The sequence below is a fragment of the Camellia sinensis genome, chromosome 1 (assembly GCF_055761805.1).
Source record: "Camellia sinensis isolate YWXY chromosome 1, ASM5576180v1, whole genome shotgun sequence".
NCBI classification, from domain to species: domain Eukaryota; kingdom Viridiplantae; phylum Streptophyta; class Magnoliopsida; order Ericales; family Theaceae; genus Camellia; species Camellia sinensis.
In genome coordinates this window covers 146,260,374-146,273,156 of record NC_138961.1, presented here as the reverse complement: position 1 = coordinate 146,273,156, position 12,783 = coordinate 146,260,374, and the positions used below count along the sequence as shown (strand labels likewise).

General features: G+C 35.3%; 1 protein-coding gene across 1 annotated transcript; it reads left to right on the top strand.

Annotated features, from left to right (window-relative positions):
* Positions 1-1,730: 1,730 nt before the first annotated feature.
* FAS2 (Transducin/WD40 repeat-like superfamily protein) lies at positions 1,731-12,445 on the top strand. Its single transcript, XM_028226602.2, has 12 exons — positions 1,731-2,249; positions 5,027-5,138; positions 8,059-8,085; positions 8,199-8,271; positions 9,408-9,511; positions 9,591-9,805; positions 9,897-9,993; positions 10,904-10,976; positions 11,196-11,284; positions 11,397-11,535; positions 11,660-11,760; positions 11,884-12,445. Exons 1-12 carry the CDS (start codon positions 2,136-2,138, stop codon positions 12,117-12,119), a joined length of 1,380 nt encoding a protein of 459 aa, XP_028082403.2. The 5' UTR covers positions 1,731-2,135; the 3' UTR covers positions 12,120-12,445.
* The last annotated feature ends 338 nt before the right edge of the window (positions 12,446-12,783 follow it).

Here is a 12,783-nt window from a genome sequence, read left to right as displayed (position 1 = left end):
GTACCTATTTTTGAACCTTGGCTCGAGCAATTAGAAGTTGCACTCGAGCATAAAATGAAAGCTCCTAGAAGTTTTACAAAAGTTTGCAGTTCGCTTGAGCGAAGACTCTATTTTCAAAATTTTGACTAAGTGTTCTAATATATATTTTGGAATCCTCATTGCATCTTAGGCATTCCTAAGCCCTAATTAAGACACAAAAATGAGGATAAGACTTAGAAACACACTAAGAACGAAATGTAATGAGTTATGTGTTTTCCGAACGTGTGTTTCAATGTGTATCCATTATGTGTTTGTGTAGGTTACTCGCCATAGATCGTTGATTCGACTGTTTTGACTCTTCCGCTATTAGGGCTATCTGTGAGTAACAATTTTGTAAAAATATATTGATTATAAGTGTTTTCAGAATGATAAGATATGATCTATTTTATGAAATACTATTTTATGAATCATGAATGAATGTCCATTTTTCTGAAATGTATTTGTGGCATCCTTAGTTCATGTGGCCCTCGCCCGAAAGTAACAATACTGTGGCTTATGTTCATGTGGCCCTTGTCCGGGGGTAACAATACTGAGGCCTATGTTCACGTGGCCCTCACCTAGGGGTAACAATACCATAGCTAGTTGTGTATAAGATATTGACATTCATGGTCGTCGATACCGACTATGCATGTGGGTCTTATGACCAACCTGATCTGATAGCTAACAGATATACCACATATAACTGCTTATGAAATCTGTATAATAATGTAAATATGAATCTGTTTTTGATATAAACTCTGATTTCTGAATCTGTGTTGGACATCATTCATAACCCTTTAGTCTGTTGTTATTCACTAGGTTCTAACTCACCTTATTATTTATGTATGCAGGTGATCAGGCGCGAGACCAGGTTCAGTGAGATTTGTCTGGAGATCTTTTTGAGTAAGCCAACCGATATGCCTCCCGAGGAGGTTCTGAAATGTTTTGTGATCGAGTCTTGTGAACATGATGCAAGTTTAAGTTATTTTCTTTTGTTTGTTTGGTCAGTTTCTTTGGATTTATTTATATCTATGGTGATATAAGACTAACACTCTGATGATGTCACCTATGTTGTAAATATAATTTTTAAATTTTATGTCTCATGTATGTCTACGCAGCTCTATAGACGTTGTATGTTTGTATTTGCTTCCGCTAGCCCCTGTATTTTGTTTAATTTGTTCAGAGGCTTTTAGTAATCACAGGATTACTGGCCGGTTACGGCACTAAATCTATAAGGGCGGGTTTGGGTCGTGACAATAATATAGAGCCAAACATAGCCAGAATGTCCAGTAATACAAGTCCGGACGTGGCTAATTCGTACGATAACACATGATCGAACATAAATTTCGAGTTGGTTAAGGAATACAATCCCTAACATAAAATATATTGTTTATGGCGGGATTGACATTGGTAAGAGTAAGAGATCATCGACGAGAGAGAATCGTCGATGGTGATGGTAGGCTTTTAAGAGGGGGTAAGGTTGCGATGTTTGGTTTTTAGAAAGGAGTATAATTGCTGAGTGTGCTGATCTTAAGGGTGTGCATCTATGTAGATGCATGGTGTTTTGTAAGAATGATCATTTTGGTGTTATATAGAGGGTTTTTACAAATGTTCTTAATTTTAAATTTTGTAAGGGGATGTTGAAAAGGGAAATTCTACTATACATTTCTTGGAAAAAGTGTATCAAATATACTTCTAGTTATGTCATTTTCTTATTTAATTATGATAATATTTTTTTTATGATTCATGAGATGTTTTATTATGTCTCATGTGGTATTTACTTTTTTTTTTCAATTATGATAAAAATATAAATTATGTCTTTTTTTTAATAATTATAAATTACATATGATTTTAATCTTTCCAGTTGTAAAAAATAAGAATGTCCTAACTAATAAAGTGGAGACTACTAGCCACACTTCTTTGCAATTTTGGAGAAAATTCCCACGTATTTGCAATACTTCAGTACGTATATACTGATTGCTGATTCATTATAATTTCCCGCCAAAACCAAGTATCAACCCCTTTATTAAACTCCCCTCCTTCCCCAAAACCCTAACCTTTTGAGCATCCAGAGTCCCAATTACCATTCCATTGTATCCAAGAAACCCTAATTACAAATGAAGGGTGGCACAGTTCAGATCAATTGGCACGACACTAAGCCCGTCCTGACTCTTGATTTTCACCCTACCTCTGGAATTCTCGCCACTGGCGGTGCCGATTTCGACATCAAGGTATCATCCCTTTGTGTCTTATATATTCCTCAGTTGATTCTGACTGCTCCGTGTTCAGCAAATTGTTCAATTTTATTTGTGTCAATGCAAAATTGGACTTTTTCATTTCATTTCATTTATGGGTTTTTGCATATATGAATTGTTCAGATTTGCTTTTGTGGAAATGAACAATCGTAGATTTCAATTTATGTGTGACTATTCTATTGTTAATTAGTTATCTGGGTTTAGAGTTTTAACATTGTTAATATTTTTTTTTTTGTCACGGAACCTATGTGGGTTTGGGTTTAGTTTCTATATTATTTTGAAAATTTATTAGAACATAATTGGGGGTTTTTTTTCGACATTTTAAACTTTATAAGGTTATAATTAAAGCATTAATTTTGAGGGTTTGTATCTATCTTTTGAAACCACTTGGGCAAAGGAAGTAGCAATCCAAACAGAAATGGGTGTTGCAGTGCCACGTGGGTAAAACAGACCTCCAAAGGACGCAACAATTTTGAAACCAAATTGGCTACATGCTTGAATGTCACTACCTTATCCCATCCCAACTGGAATAGTGCGGTGACTGACCAGTAGTCCTTGACTACCAAGGGCCTAACTAAACAAAATAATAAATAGACTGATAACAATGGGGAAAAAATAGTGGAAACTTTATATTCATTCATTTACACATCTAGAGGTAATGCACAGTTAATGAAACAAAACATTCCACTTCTCATTATATTTCGCAAAATATCTCAAGAGCGTACATAGCTTATAAGAAGGTACAAAACCTTACAAGATAGTCTATTCCTTTTCCAAACTAATATTTATAGGACCCTTTAAAAACATAACTTTCAACTATATTACATATGTACAAAGCTTATACAACAAGGTCTTCTTCAAACTTGCTCTTCATCACCTACATACAAATAGGGGGAGAGGGGTGAGCCATAACCCAATGAATAGTATTATAACAAAGTGGTACAATGAATGAACATTAACAAGTCTTACAAAACAATAACCATTCATATTCAAGGGAATAACTAGCTTGGGTACCGTTCAAACAAACCCACCTGCAAGTGGACAAAGCCGAGGATGCTATCTTTATACATTGGTACATAAACATAGGATATTCATTCTCATCAAAGCATTCCAATGTAAACTGAAATATAATACAATTGAGTTCCAAAATAAGAGTTCAAACATAACTTTAAAATAATACTAATCACCAATGGCTTTTAGGAATGGGATCATGCTCAAGATTGTAACCTACATAAGTGTAAAGAGCAACATTCATTGAAACACAAGTCCAACTAGCACAAATCCTAAGTCAATCTTTCATCTTAATTTGATTCATTTTTCATTTTGAAACAAGTTTAAGAATACTATTAGAGCCTTCTCTAAGTCTCAAAACAAGTCCTAAGGGTCAAAAGTGGTCCCAAAGGGTCAAAATAGTACAAAAAGGTAATGCTGAAAAGCAGAGTTCTGCTAGTGTGGAGGTTTTGGCCGCATGTGCAGAGCTCTTGCAGAATGCTCCAAGTCAGGCTTTGGTCATGCAGAGAGTTGGGCTGCTTGTGTGGAGGCCCTTGAACTTTTATCTGAGGCTATTGGACAAGCTTCGCTCATGTGGAGGCTCTGTGCAGGCACGTGCGGAGAACAGTTGTTGCAGCTGTCTACTTCTCTTTCGAACTTCAACTCATTCCCAATTCAATTTTTACCATTTCAAAGTCCAAAAACATGAAATTTCTCAGTACAAAACCTTCCAAAATCATATGGAACTTGTGAATCTCAAACTCCTATTCAAAACTTTAGCTTTTACTTAACAAAATCATGAACTTTAACCAATTCATTTATTCACCATAGTTTATTCTATCTTTTCTTCATTCTTTCATTCAAATTCATTTTCAACATAGGCTCTATCAATTTTGTGAGTTACATCATTCTTACCTTTGAATCAACTAAAAGAGGTTCTATGTCAAGAACTAGGTCCCTTTTCTTCCTTGCTTCTCTCTTTTCCTCCTCGCTTCTTGCTTCCAAGTTCCAGCAGAATTTTTTCTCTATGTTCCTTATTATCCTCTTTTGTATTTCGAGAGAGACACTCGTCTCTTCTAAGCTCAACCTCATCCCTCCTAGTAGGAGCTGTACGACACATCTGAAGGTGTGTGGGTGCTTCACCTATGTGTATGCTTCACCAATTTTAATCCTTCCAACTAGTTTAGTTAATCAAGCTTAGTTATAATTAATCAAGGTTAGCCTCTAGTTTCAATAAACTTAATTAATCTCACTTAAATCTGATTAATTCTACTTAATTATTCTAACTCCGATTAAGGTTTTGCACATGGCATGGAATCATCTAACATATTAATTCAAAGTCTTTAAGCTCCTTGACTAGGGATTTAGGATACATGTTCCCTAAGTTTACAAGAAGACTATCCCCTAACTTTTAACATCTAGAAACCACATAGTAAAGAGCTACCATGTCCAAGGCTTCATTACTTAATATCTTTTAACTGTAGCATGCATTTTCTAAGCTTCAATATAACATTTCATAGCAAGACTGTCAATGCATAATGTAAGGCAAGTAATCATGGATAATGTATTCTCATATCGTGCAAGAACATCTTGGGTGTTACATTGAAACACAGCAACTTTGCCATATTCTATATCGCACAGAAATTTTTTTAGCTTGTATATTTTTCTTATAAATTATCAGCTTCTAGATAAGGATAAGTTGCAACAAGTACACCTCATATTTTCCTGGACTAATTATGATTGCCTTAAACTGCAACATCCAGCTCTGGCTTATTAATCCTGGCGAAATACAAAAGAAAACCCCTACAGCTTCTTATCAGAATAGCCTTGCTTTCCATGGTTCTGCTGTAAATGCTATTCGCTTCTCACCTTCTGGTAAGGATCGACCTCTATTTCCATTGTAGTTTATTCTATTGAGGACACTGTTTTGGAAAACTAATGGAGAACATGGCAACTGGATATAGAAAGTATTCACATTTTGGTAACCATTTTTATGGCATATATATTGTTTCTAAATTATATTTATTAATTTGCAGGATTGACTTTTTTCCCTTGTGGATATGCAGAGACTGATTAGAGTTTATGGCACTCATACTTTTGTTTATTTGAATGTATTCTTTTCTTGAAAGGCTAGATTTCTATAAATTTTATTAGTTAATCGGAATTTCAAGCATCATTATTCTATTTTCAAAGTTTTCTTCTTTTAATTCTATTATTCCATCCAATATATGTTCAATTATAGTGGCATGTACCTAGGGAAGTTATCATTGTTTGTACCCAGTTGATCAATTGAGGGTTTTCTTCTTCTTTTCTTTTGATTGAAATAAAAGTTAAACACAAGCTAAACAAAAGAAAAGAAAATTACAAAATGGAGGGCTAATTTCTCGCATAACTTACTCTGATCATATCAGCTATGACCAAAGCCCTAACAGATTCTGGAGGGTCTTCCAGAACTATAACATGTTTATCTTGTTCTACTCCCAGTTTAGGCATTTCATCCGCTCATTTGTTTCCCTCTCTCAGAGTATGGCCAATGGAGCATTTGCATCTCTCCAATAGTAATTTAGCATCCTCAATCACTGCCCTGTATAGGGAGTTGTGGTTTGCACCATCCCAGACTAGGCGTACTGCCATCTCGGAGTCTGATTAGATATCCACCTCTTGAATGTCTTTCTGGAATATGATGGTGAGTCTCCTATAAATAGTCCAAATCCCAGCTTCTAGGCTTGAACAGTTTCCCAACTTCCCATAGTATCCCCGAACCCAAGAGCCTGCTTTGTCTTCTTAGCAATCCACCATATTTGGCCTGCCCTGGATATATATATATATATATATATTAAGCATTTGTTGGTATTTAACTTGAGCTTACCTGCAACAGGAAAAGGCCAACTTATTAGTCTTGATTCTTTATGGTTGGGAAAGAAAGAGAGGGAAGTGGAAAGCCTCTTGGATCTCTTTAGTGTAATCTAAAATCTTTTTAATGCTTATCTAAACCGGATGTTGTTGATGTTCAAAAACCATTTTATTCTTGTGTTTCCAAATTTGTTGTGCATGAACAAAAACTTACTTTTAAAGAGGGCTGTTTGTAGGGTGAATTTTGGAATAAGAACTTGCAGGCACATAGTTTATAAACCATTGCAAGTCCATTATATCCCCATGAGTCATTGCTTTTAAGTCATTTTGTTGATGTCGTTATCGCTGTTTTGAGTAATTTTGTCGATGTTGATGTTTTGAGTCATTTTGTTGATGTACCAACTTGAGGACAAGGTTTTTTTATTTTATTTTTAGTCTAATGTAGTAAGATTTAGTGGTGTAGTTAATTTTTTAGTAACACGAGTTGTGTCTTTTATCCTATAAATAGGTGGTTAGGCCCCTCTAGTATTTAGTTTTATGACATTTGATATTGTAATATTGTGAGCTTTGGCTCTTGTATTTTTGTTTAGAGACTTTCTCTCTAATGAAATCTATTCTATAATTTTGGTTTCATCACATACCAACCACCTATGCCATGCCATGATACACTCTCTGAGGTGCCATACCACCTTTGCAGTTCCCATGATATTGCCTCTGAGGTCTGAATCATAGGACACAACGATAGACTGAGTACCTCCGCTCTGTCGAGCCTAGGAGAGTTGGCCACCTGTCCTTAGGCGAGTTGGCCTCCAACGGTCTTGGATCCTATAAACGGGAGTATCCATGCATGTAAACATCATCACAACTCTGGTTATCATCTTCCCTAGCCTCGATGACTCTTAGTGCCACTTTCTCTCCCTCTAAGGTTGCCTTGGTTCTTTCCTCCTACGCCTTCGACGATTCTTGGCTGCTGAAGTGCCTGCCATCTTCTCAGAGATCCACAACCAAGCACCTGACATACCAAATGCCGACACCACTAAAATCAGTGGTACACAACTGCTGAATGGAAGATGGAATCACCTAATAAATACTGAAGTAACCTCAACCACAAACTCATCACACCACCAGGCAATGCAACGAAAGATGGCTAATACTCTCCTTAGCCTCCTGCATATGACACATTACTGTGGAGATCAAAGTTTTAAAAGGCTTTCTTGAGGCTCGCCTCGATGCTCGCCTCGCCTTGTGGCTAAGGTAAAACGCATCAAGGCTTTGATTTTTAGGCATTACTCCCTAAAGGCTTGCGCATCATAGTTTAAGACATGCGTCTTAAGTGCGCTTTTTACGCTTTTTGCGCAAAAGCATGTGAGGAGTATGCACATGGAGAAGTTGCCTTGGGCATCTATTAAACTTAGTCTATTAGATTATTTAAACATAAAAAAATTAAAAAGAATCCATTTTTATAACTATATTCTGCAGGAAAAATTAAGTAAATGATCAATCAAGAAAAACACAGTTAATGGTCAAGTGAGAAGCTCAATCACTGAAGTTAAGAATATCGATTTCTCTTTCAGTGAAGGAAAACTTCCTTCTATGCAGTAAAATGTTCAATGCATTAAAGCGAAAAGTATTTACATATTTATATTTAATTTTGTTTTTATTTTTTTAACTATTTAAAAATATTTAATTTATTCAGTAAATATTAAAATTTGAAATTTGAAATGCTCACGCCTCAACGCCCTGGGGCTTACGCCTCACCTCATGAGAGGTAAAACGCCTTGAAGTACGCATTCGCCTTTAAAAACTTTGGTGGAGATTAGCAATTAAGCATTCTCTTCTAAGATACTTGCTAAAACAATTTATGGTCTCTTCAGTTTTTTTTGTTTGTTTTTTTAAATACTATTGTTTGAAGATGGAAATAATATTCACATTACTTGTGCAGGGGAATATCTTGCCTCTGGTGCTGATGGTATGAATTCGTTCATTGTTTTTCACGAATTTTATTGATGAATAAATGATTGAAACTTTTGCAATGATTTATGTTATGTAACGTGTTCTTAGATTGAGTTCTTGTGAATGTAGGAGGTGAGCTGGTCATATGGAAATTACACTTTACCGATGCAGGTCAAACATGGAAAGTTCTGAAGACATTATCGTAAGGCCTTTCATTTAAATTAGTTTTCGTTTTGTGATTTTTTGAAGTTGGCAACTGTTTAGGTTGCATTGAGTCCAAGTTAGGCTAGAAACTAGCTGACCTGAAACAAATTGCCTAATTATTTGTTAGGAATGTTTGGCGGTTCTATTTAAATCCTATCCATCTATAGGATGGAAATTTGATATTTCACATGTGGACTAATATGTTAGAATAGGAGGTAGCATAATATGTTTCATAGGTCATAAGGATTGGGAAGACTAATGCAGCTATGAAGCTGAGACAGACATGAGATATGGATATGACCCAATACAGACACACTGACACAGTAATTTATAAAAAATAGTAGACATGACAATTATATTTTTATATGTATATGCGAAATAATAACTATATAACTATCTCTTATTTGTACAATATAAATGCATTTATATTTTATTACATCAAATTAGTAATAAATCTAATTTTCACATTCTACGTATTGAAAAAATAAGTGTGAACAAAAAGTCTTAATGTCTATTTTAGAAAGCTCTACTGATGGACAAATTAAAAATTCTTGGCTTTAGAATTCCTAGATTTAGAAATATGGAGTGATTAATAGGTATAAATCCCTTATTTTATTTTATTATTGAATCCCAAGATACTTTCTTCAAATTTGCAATGTGTTTCATGTGTGTTCGAGGCTTCAAGCGATGGATATGAGTCCGCCAAGTTTCTGAACTGTCCAGTTATAATTTTTTTATTTTTGTAAATAGTAGATGTTTGGACCCATGTCTGACACATGTCCAACACAGATCCGGCACAAAATTCCCTTAGAAGTGTTCGTGCTTAACAATGGAGTTGCTTACCTAAATCAAAAGTCATCCAATTTTTGTCTGATTTCGTTCTAGGTTAATAGCATGGGCTGAATAAGGAGATCTATGAGTCTGTGACAGTGTCTGACATTACACTCTGACACAGACATGTTGGTAATAGTATTATCTACTCCTGTAATTTTATAGTAGTCTTTTGTGGCTCAGATTCCATCGAAAGGACATGTTGGACTGCCAATGGTGACTAATGTTAATAACAAAACCCCAGAGCAATGATATATGCTTTGAAATATGAATCCTACAGTTAATAGTGAACTTGCTTTCCAGGTTTCATCGTAAGGATGTGTTGGACCTGCAGTGGTCTACTGATGGTGCATTTCTTGTTTCTGGATCAGTTGATAATTCTTGCATTATATGGGATGTTAACAAAGGTAAGGAAGGCAATGCATGACTGGCATTTATTAGCAAAATTTGAAGTTACACTTTAATTCTTACATTTGTTTTCTTCAGGTTCTGTTCTTCAGATCTTAGATGCTCATCTCCATTATGTTCAAGGTGTGGCCTGGGACCCATTGGCCAAGTACGTTGCTTCACTTAGTTCAGATAGAACTTGCCGGATTTATGTAAACAAGCCTCAAAGTAAAGATAAAGGCAATGAGAAGAGGAATTATGTTTGTCAGCATGTGATTGCAAAGTCGGAACATCAAATGATAGATGAGTCTAAGGTCAGAAAATTAGTCAATCTTCTACAATACCATGCTTCGGAAATTGATTTCTTAGATATAATAATAAGATTTAGAAATGGATGTAATGCAGTCAGTACAAAACCATCTCTTTCATGATGAGACACTGCCATCTTTCTTCAGAAGGTTAGCCTGGTCACCTGATGGATCATTTTTACTTGTGCCTGCAGGTATGGACCTATATAAATGTTTTGTTTATTTAGTGAAACGTGCAGTCTAACACTTCTTTCCATGATGGATTCCCTGAAATTTGATAACCTGATGGAGTTTTCTGGTTATGCTATGGTCTTAATGCATGTTTTGCCTTTGATTATTGTTTGCCGCTGTTATTTGTGCTAGTAAATAAATAATCTCAGCTGTGAAATGATGTTTAGAGTTTAGATGGAGTCCATTAAAGTCCTAATTATCCAGTTTTGTTTGCTTTTATTATTATTGTTGTTGTTGTTGTTTTGGCTATATTCTTAATGGTTAGTGTTATAGTGGTCTGGCATGGATGTATGCTTGGTCTGGGTGTTAAGATTTGCAATCTGAGTCACAATCCCTGCATCAATGTTCTGTTGTTTGTTGAATCATCAACCCCATAACATTATACTGAACGATGTACTTTGGATATAGTGAACTAGTGGACAGTTTGATTTTAAGGATGAGTACCTGAGAGTTATTTTATAGTTTCAAACATGATAGAACATGTAGAATGTGATCTGAAAAATGTGTTTGTCATGATCATAAAGATGCAGATATCTCAATCTTGATGTAGTTGTGATGCACATCATTTTAAACTGAGAACTAAGCTACAAGAGGGGGCAGCAACCTAGAAATCCACCAGCATAGTTTTTCTTTACTGTTTGTTTTTGTATGTATGTCGAGGAAGATGAACTAACATGTTAATTACTTTTGTTTGAGAGTTTGATTTGTTGTCTGTCATATGTTGCAGGAGCCATTTAAGTATGGAGCCTAGTCTTTTGGCTATTCCAAGTTAGATAGCCTGATTTTCAGCTGTCTCAGCTAGTTGATGAAGTTGTTATTTTTCACTGTAATTCTTAAAACTTTAATGATATGTAAATGAATTTCTGATTACAGGTTCTTACAGATTCTCACCTGCATCTGAACCAGTTAACACCAGTTATGTTTTCTCTAGAAAAGATCTTACAAGGTAACACATTTACTTAAATTTTCTATTGTCTGGAACCATATACACCATTTATGAGTTTCATATCCTTTAGGATTGAACCCTGATTTTTCTTAATGTTAAATTTGCCAAAATATTTGTGTTATATATTATTTTCAACATATTCTGCTATGTTGTTTGATGGTTCAAAGTACAGAAGAGTCCATCTACCATTCATTTTCACGTTCTTTCCAACATGTTCAGGCCTGCTCTAGTGCTCCCTGGTGCCAGCAAACCTGTCGTTGCAGTGCGTGTCTGCCCAGTGGCTTTTGCACTAAGGACTTCAAACTCAGGTACTTAAAAAGCAAATTGTAGTGTCGGCAAAGAACATGTATAATAGTGACTTTTGGTTATATACATAGTACTATGAGAATCTGAATTGCTTCTCTCTTTTGAATTGTGCAGATGCTTTGTTCAAGCTCCCTTATCGCCTTGTTTTTGCAGTGGCTACTTTAAACTCTTTATACATCTACGACACAGAAAGCATTCAACCAATATCAATCTTGGCTGGACTTCACTATGCAGCCATAACTGACATTGCATGGTGTGTATATTTTGGACTCTCCATTTAAACATGTTTCCAATTTTCATCATGTATTCTAATTTGGACAATCAATCATATATTTCCTCTGGAGTTTTTGATTGGTTATGATATTTCGTTTTTAAAGGTCGGCAACAGGAAAATATTTAGCATTGTCCTCTCAAGATGGTTACTGTACTCTTGTAGAATTTGAAAATGATGAACTAGGATCACCCATCTCTTTATCAGGTATATTTTTGTTTCTGATGATGACTTGTATCAGTTTTTTGCCAATCTATACTTTTTTTATTATTTGTTTTTGAAACTTGCTAGTTGTTGAAAATTGTACTTTCCAAATATGTATGTTCTCAGAAGAAGGAAAGAAAGGCATGGATGATGAGAGTAAGAGCAGCATTGAGAAACCAGAGGATATGGAGGTGGAAGGAACTTTGAACAACAAAAAGGTAGCAGCACTACTAGTAGTAGAAAATGAAGGAAAACAGCAATCATCAGTGATTATTCCCATGCAGAACAATAATAATAATAATAATAATAAGCCTGCTGCTACTGCTGCCAAGAGGCGCATTACTCCGATGGCCATTGATTGACCATATATATGCTCTCTCTCTCTCTCTCTCTCTCTCTCTCTCTCTCTGTGTGTATATTTTCACTACTTAGAAAACTCTCAATCAATCACAAATCGGTTATGCCTTTTAGGTGTCCCCATCTCTTTTGGTCGATTTTCTTGACTTTCCTTTTATTTGTATCGAGTGAAAATTTTCCACTCAATATATAGTGAGCGAGTAGTAAGCTCAAACTAACCTTCCAGTTAGTCTTTGCTGTCTCTCTGTAATTTGAATTTTATTTTTAGGTGCTTTGTAGATTATCATTACTCTTTATCTATAAATGGAGAAACTATTTCTTTTTGTGTGTATGTATATCATTTTTTATGCTTGCAATTTAACTGCCCTGTTTGTGCAACGAGCATTTTGTGGTTTTATCCAATTTTGACACCTTGTAACTTCAAAGCTTGGCATACTTTAGGGTGGTTTTTGTTTTTGTTTCCATGTGATTATATGGTGGTCAATCACTTCTTATGTCCGTGTAAAAAAAAATTAAAAAAAAATCACTTCTTATGTGTTTCCATGTGAGTTTCACAATGCCCACGTCATTTTATTGTATGAATTAGGGGTGGGCGCGAAGTCAGTTGTGATTACGGAACTTCCAATTCATTGTCTATCTGTCAATTTGGCGAAGTGGAGAAAATTAATC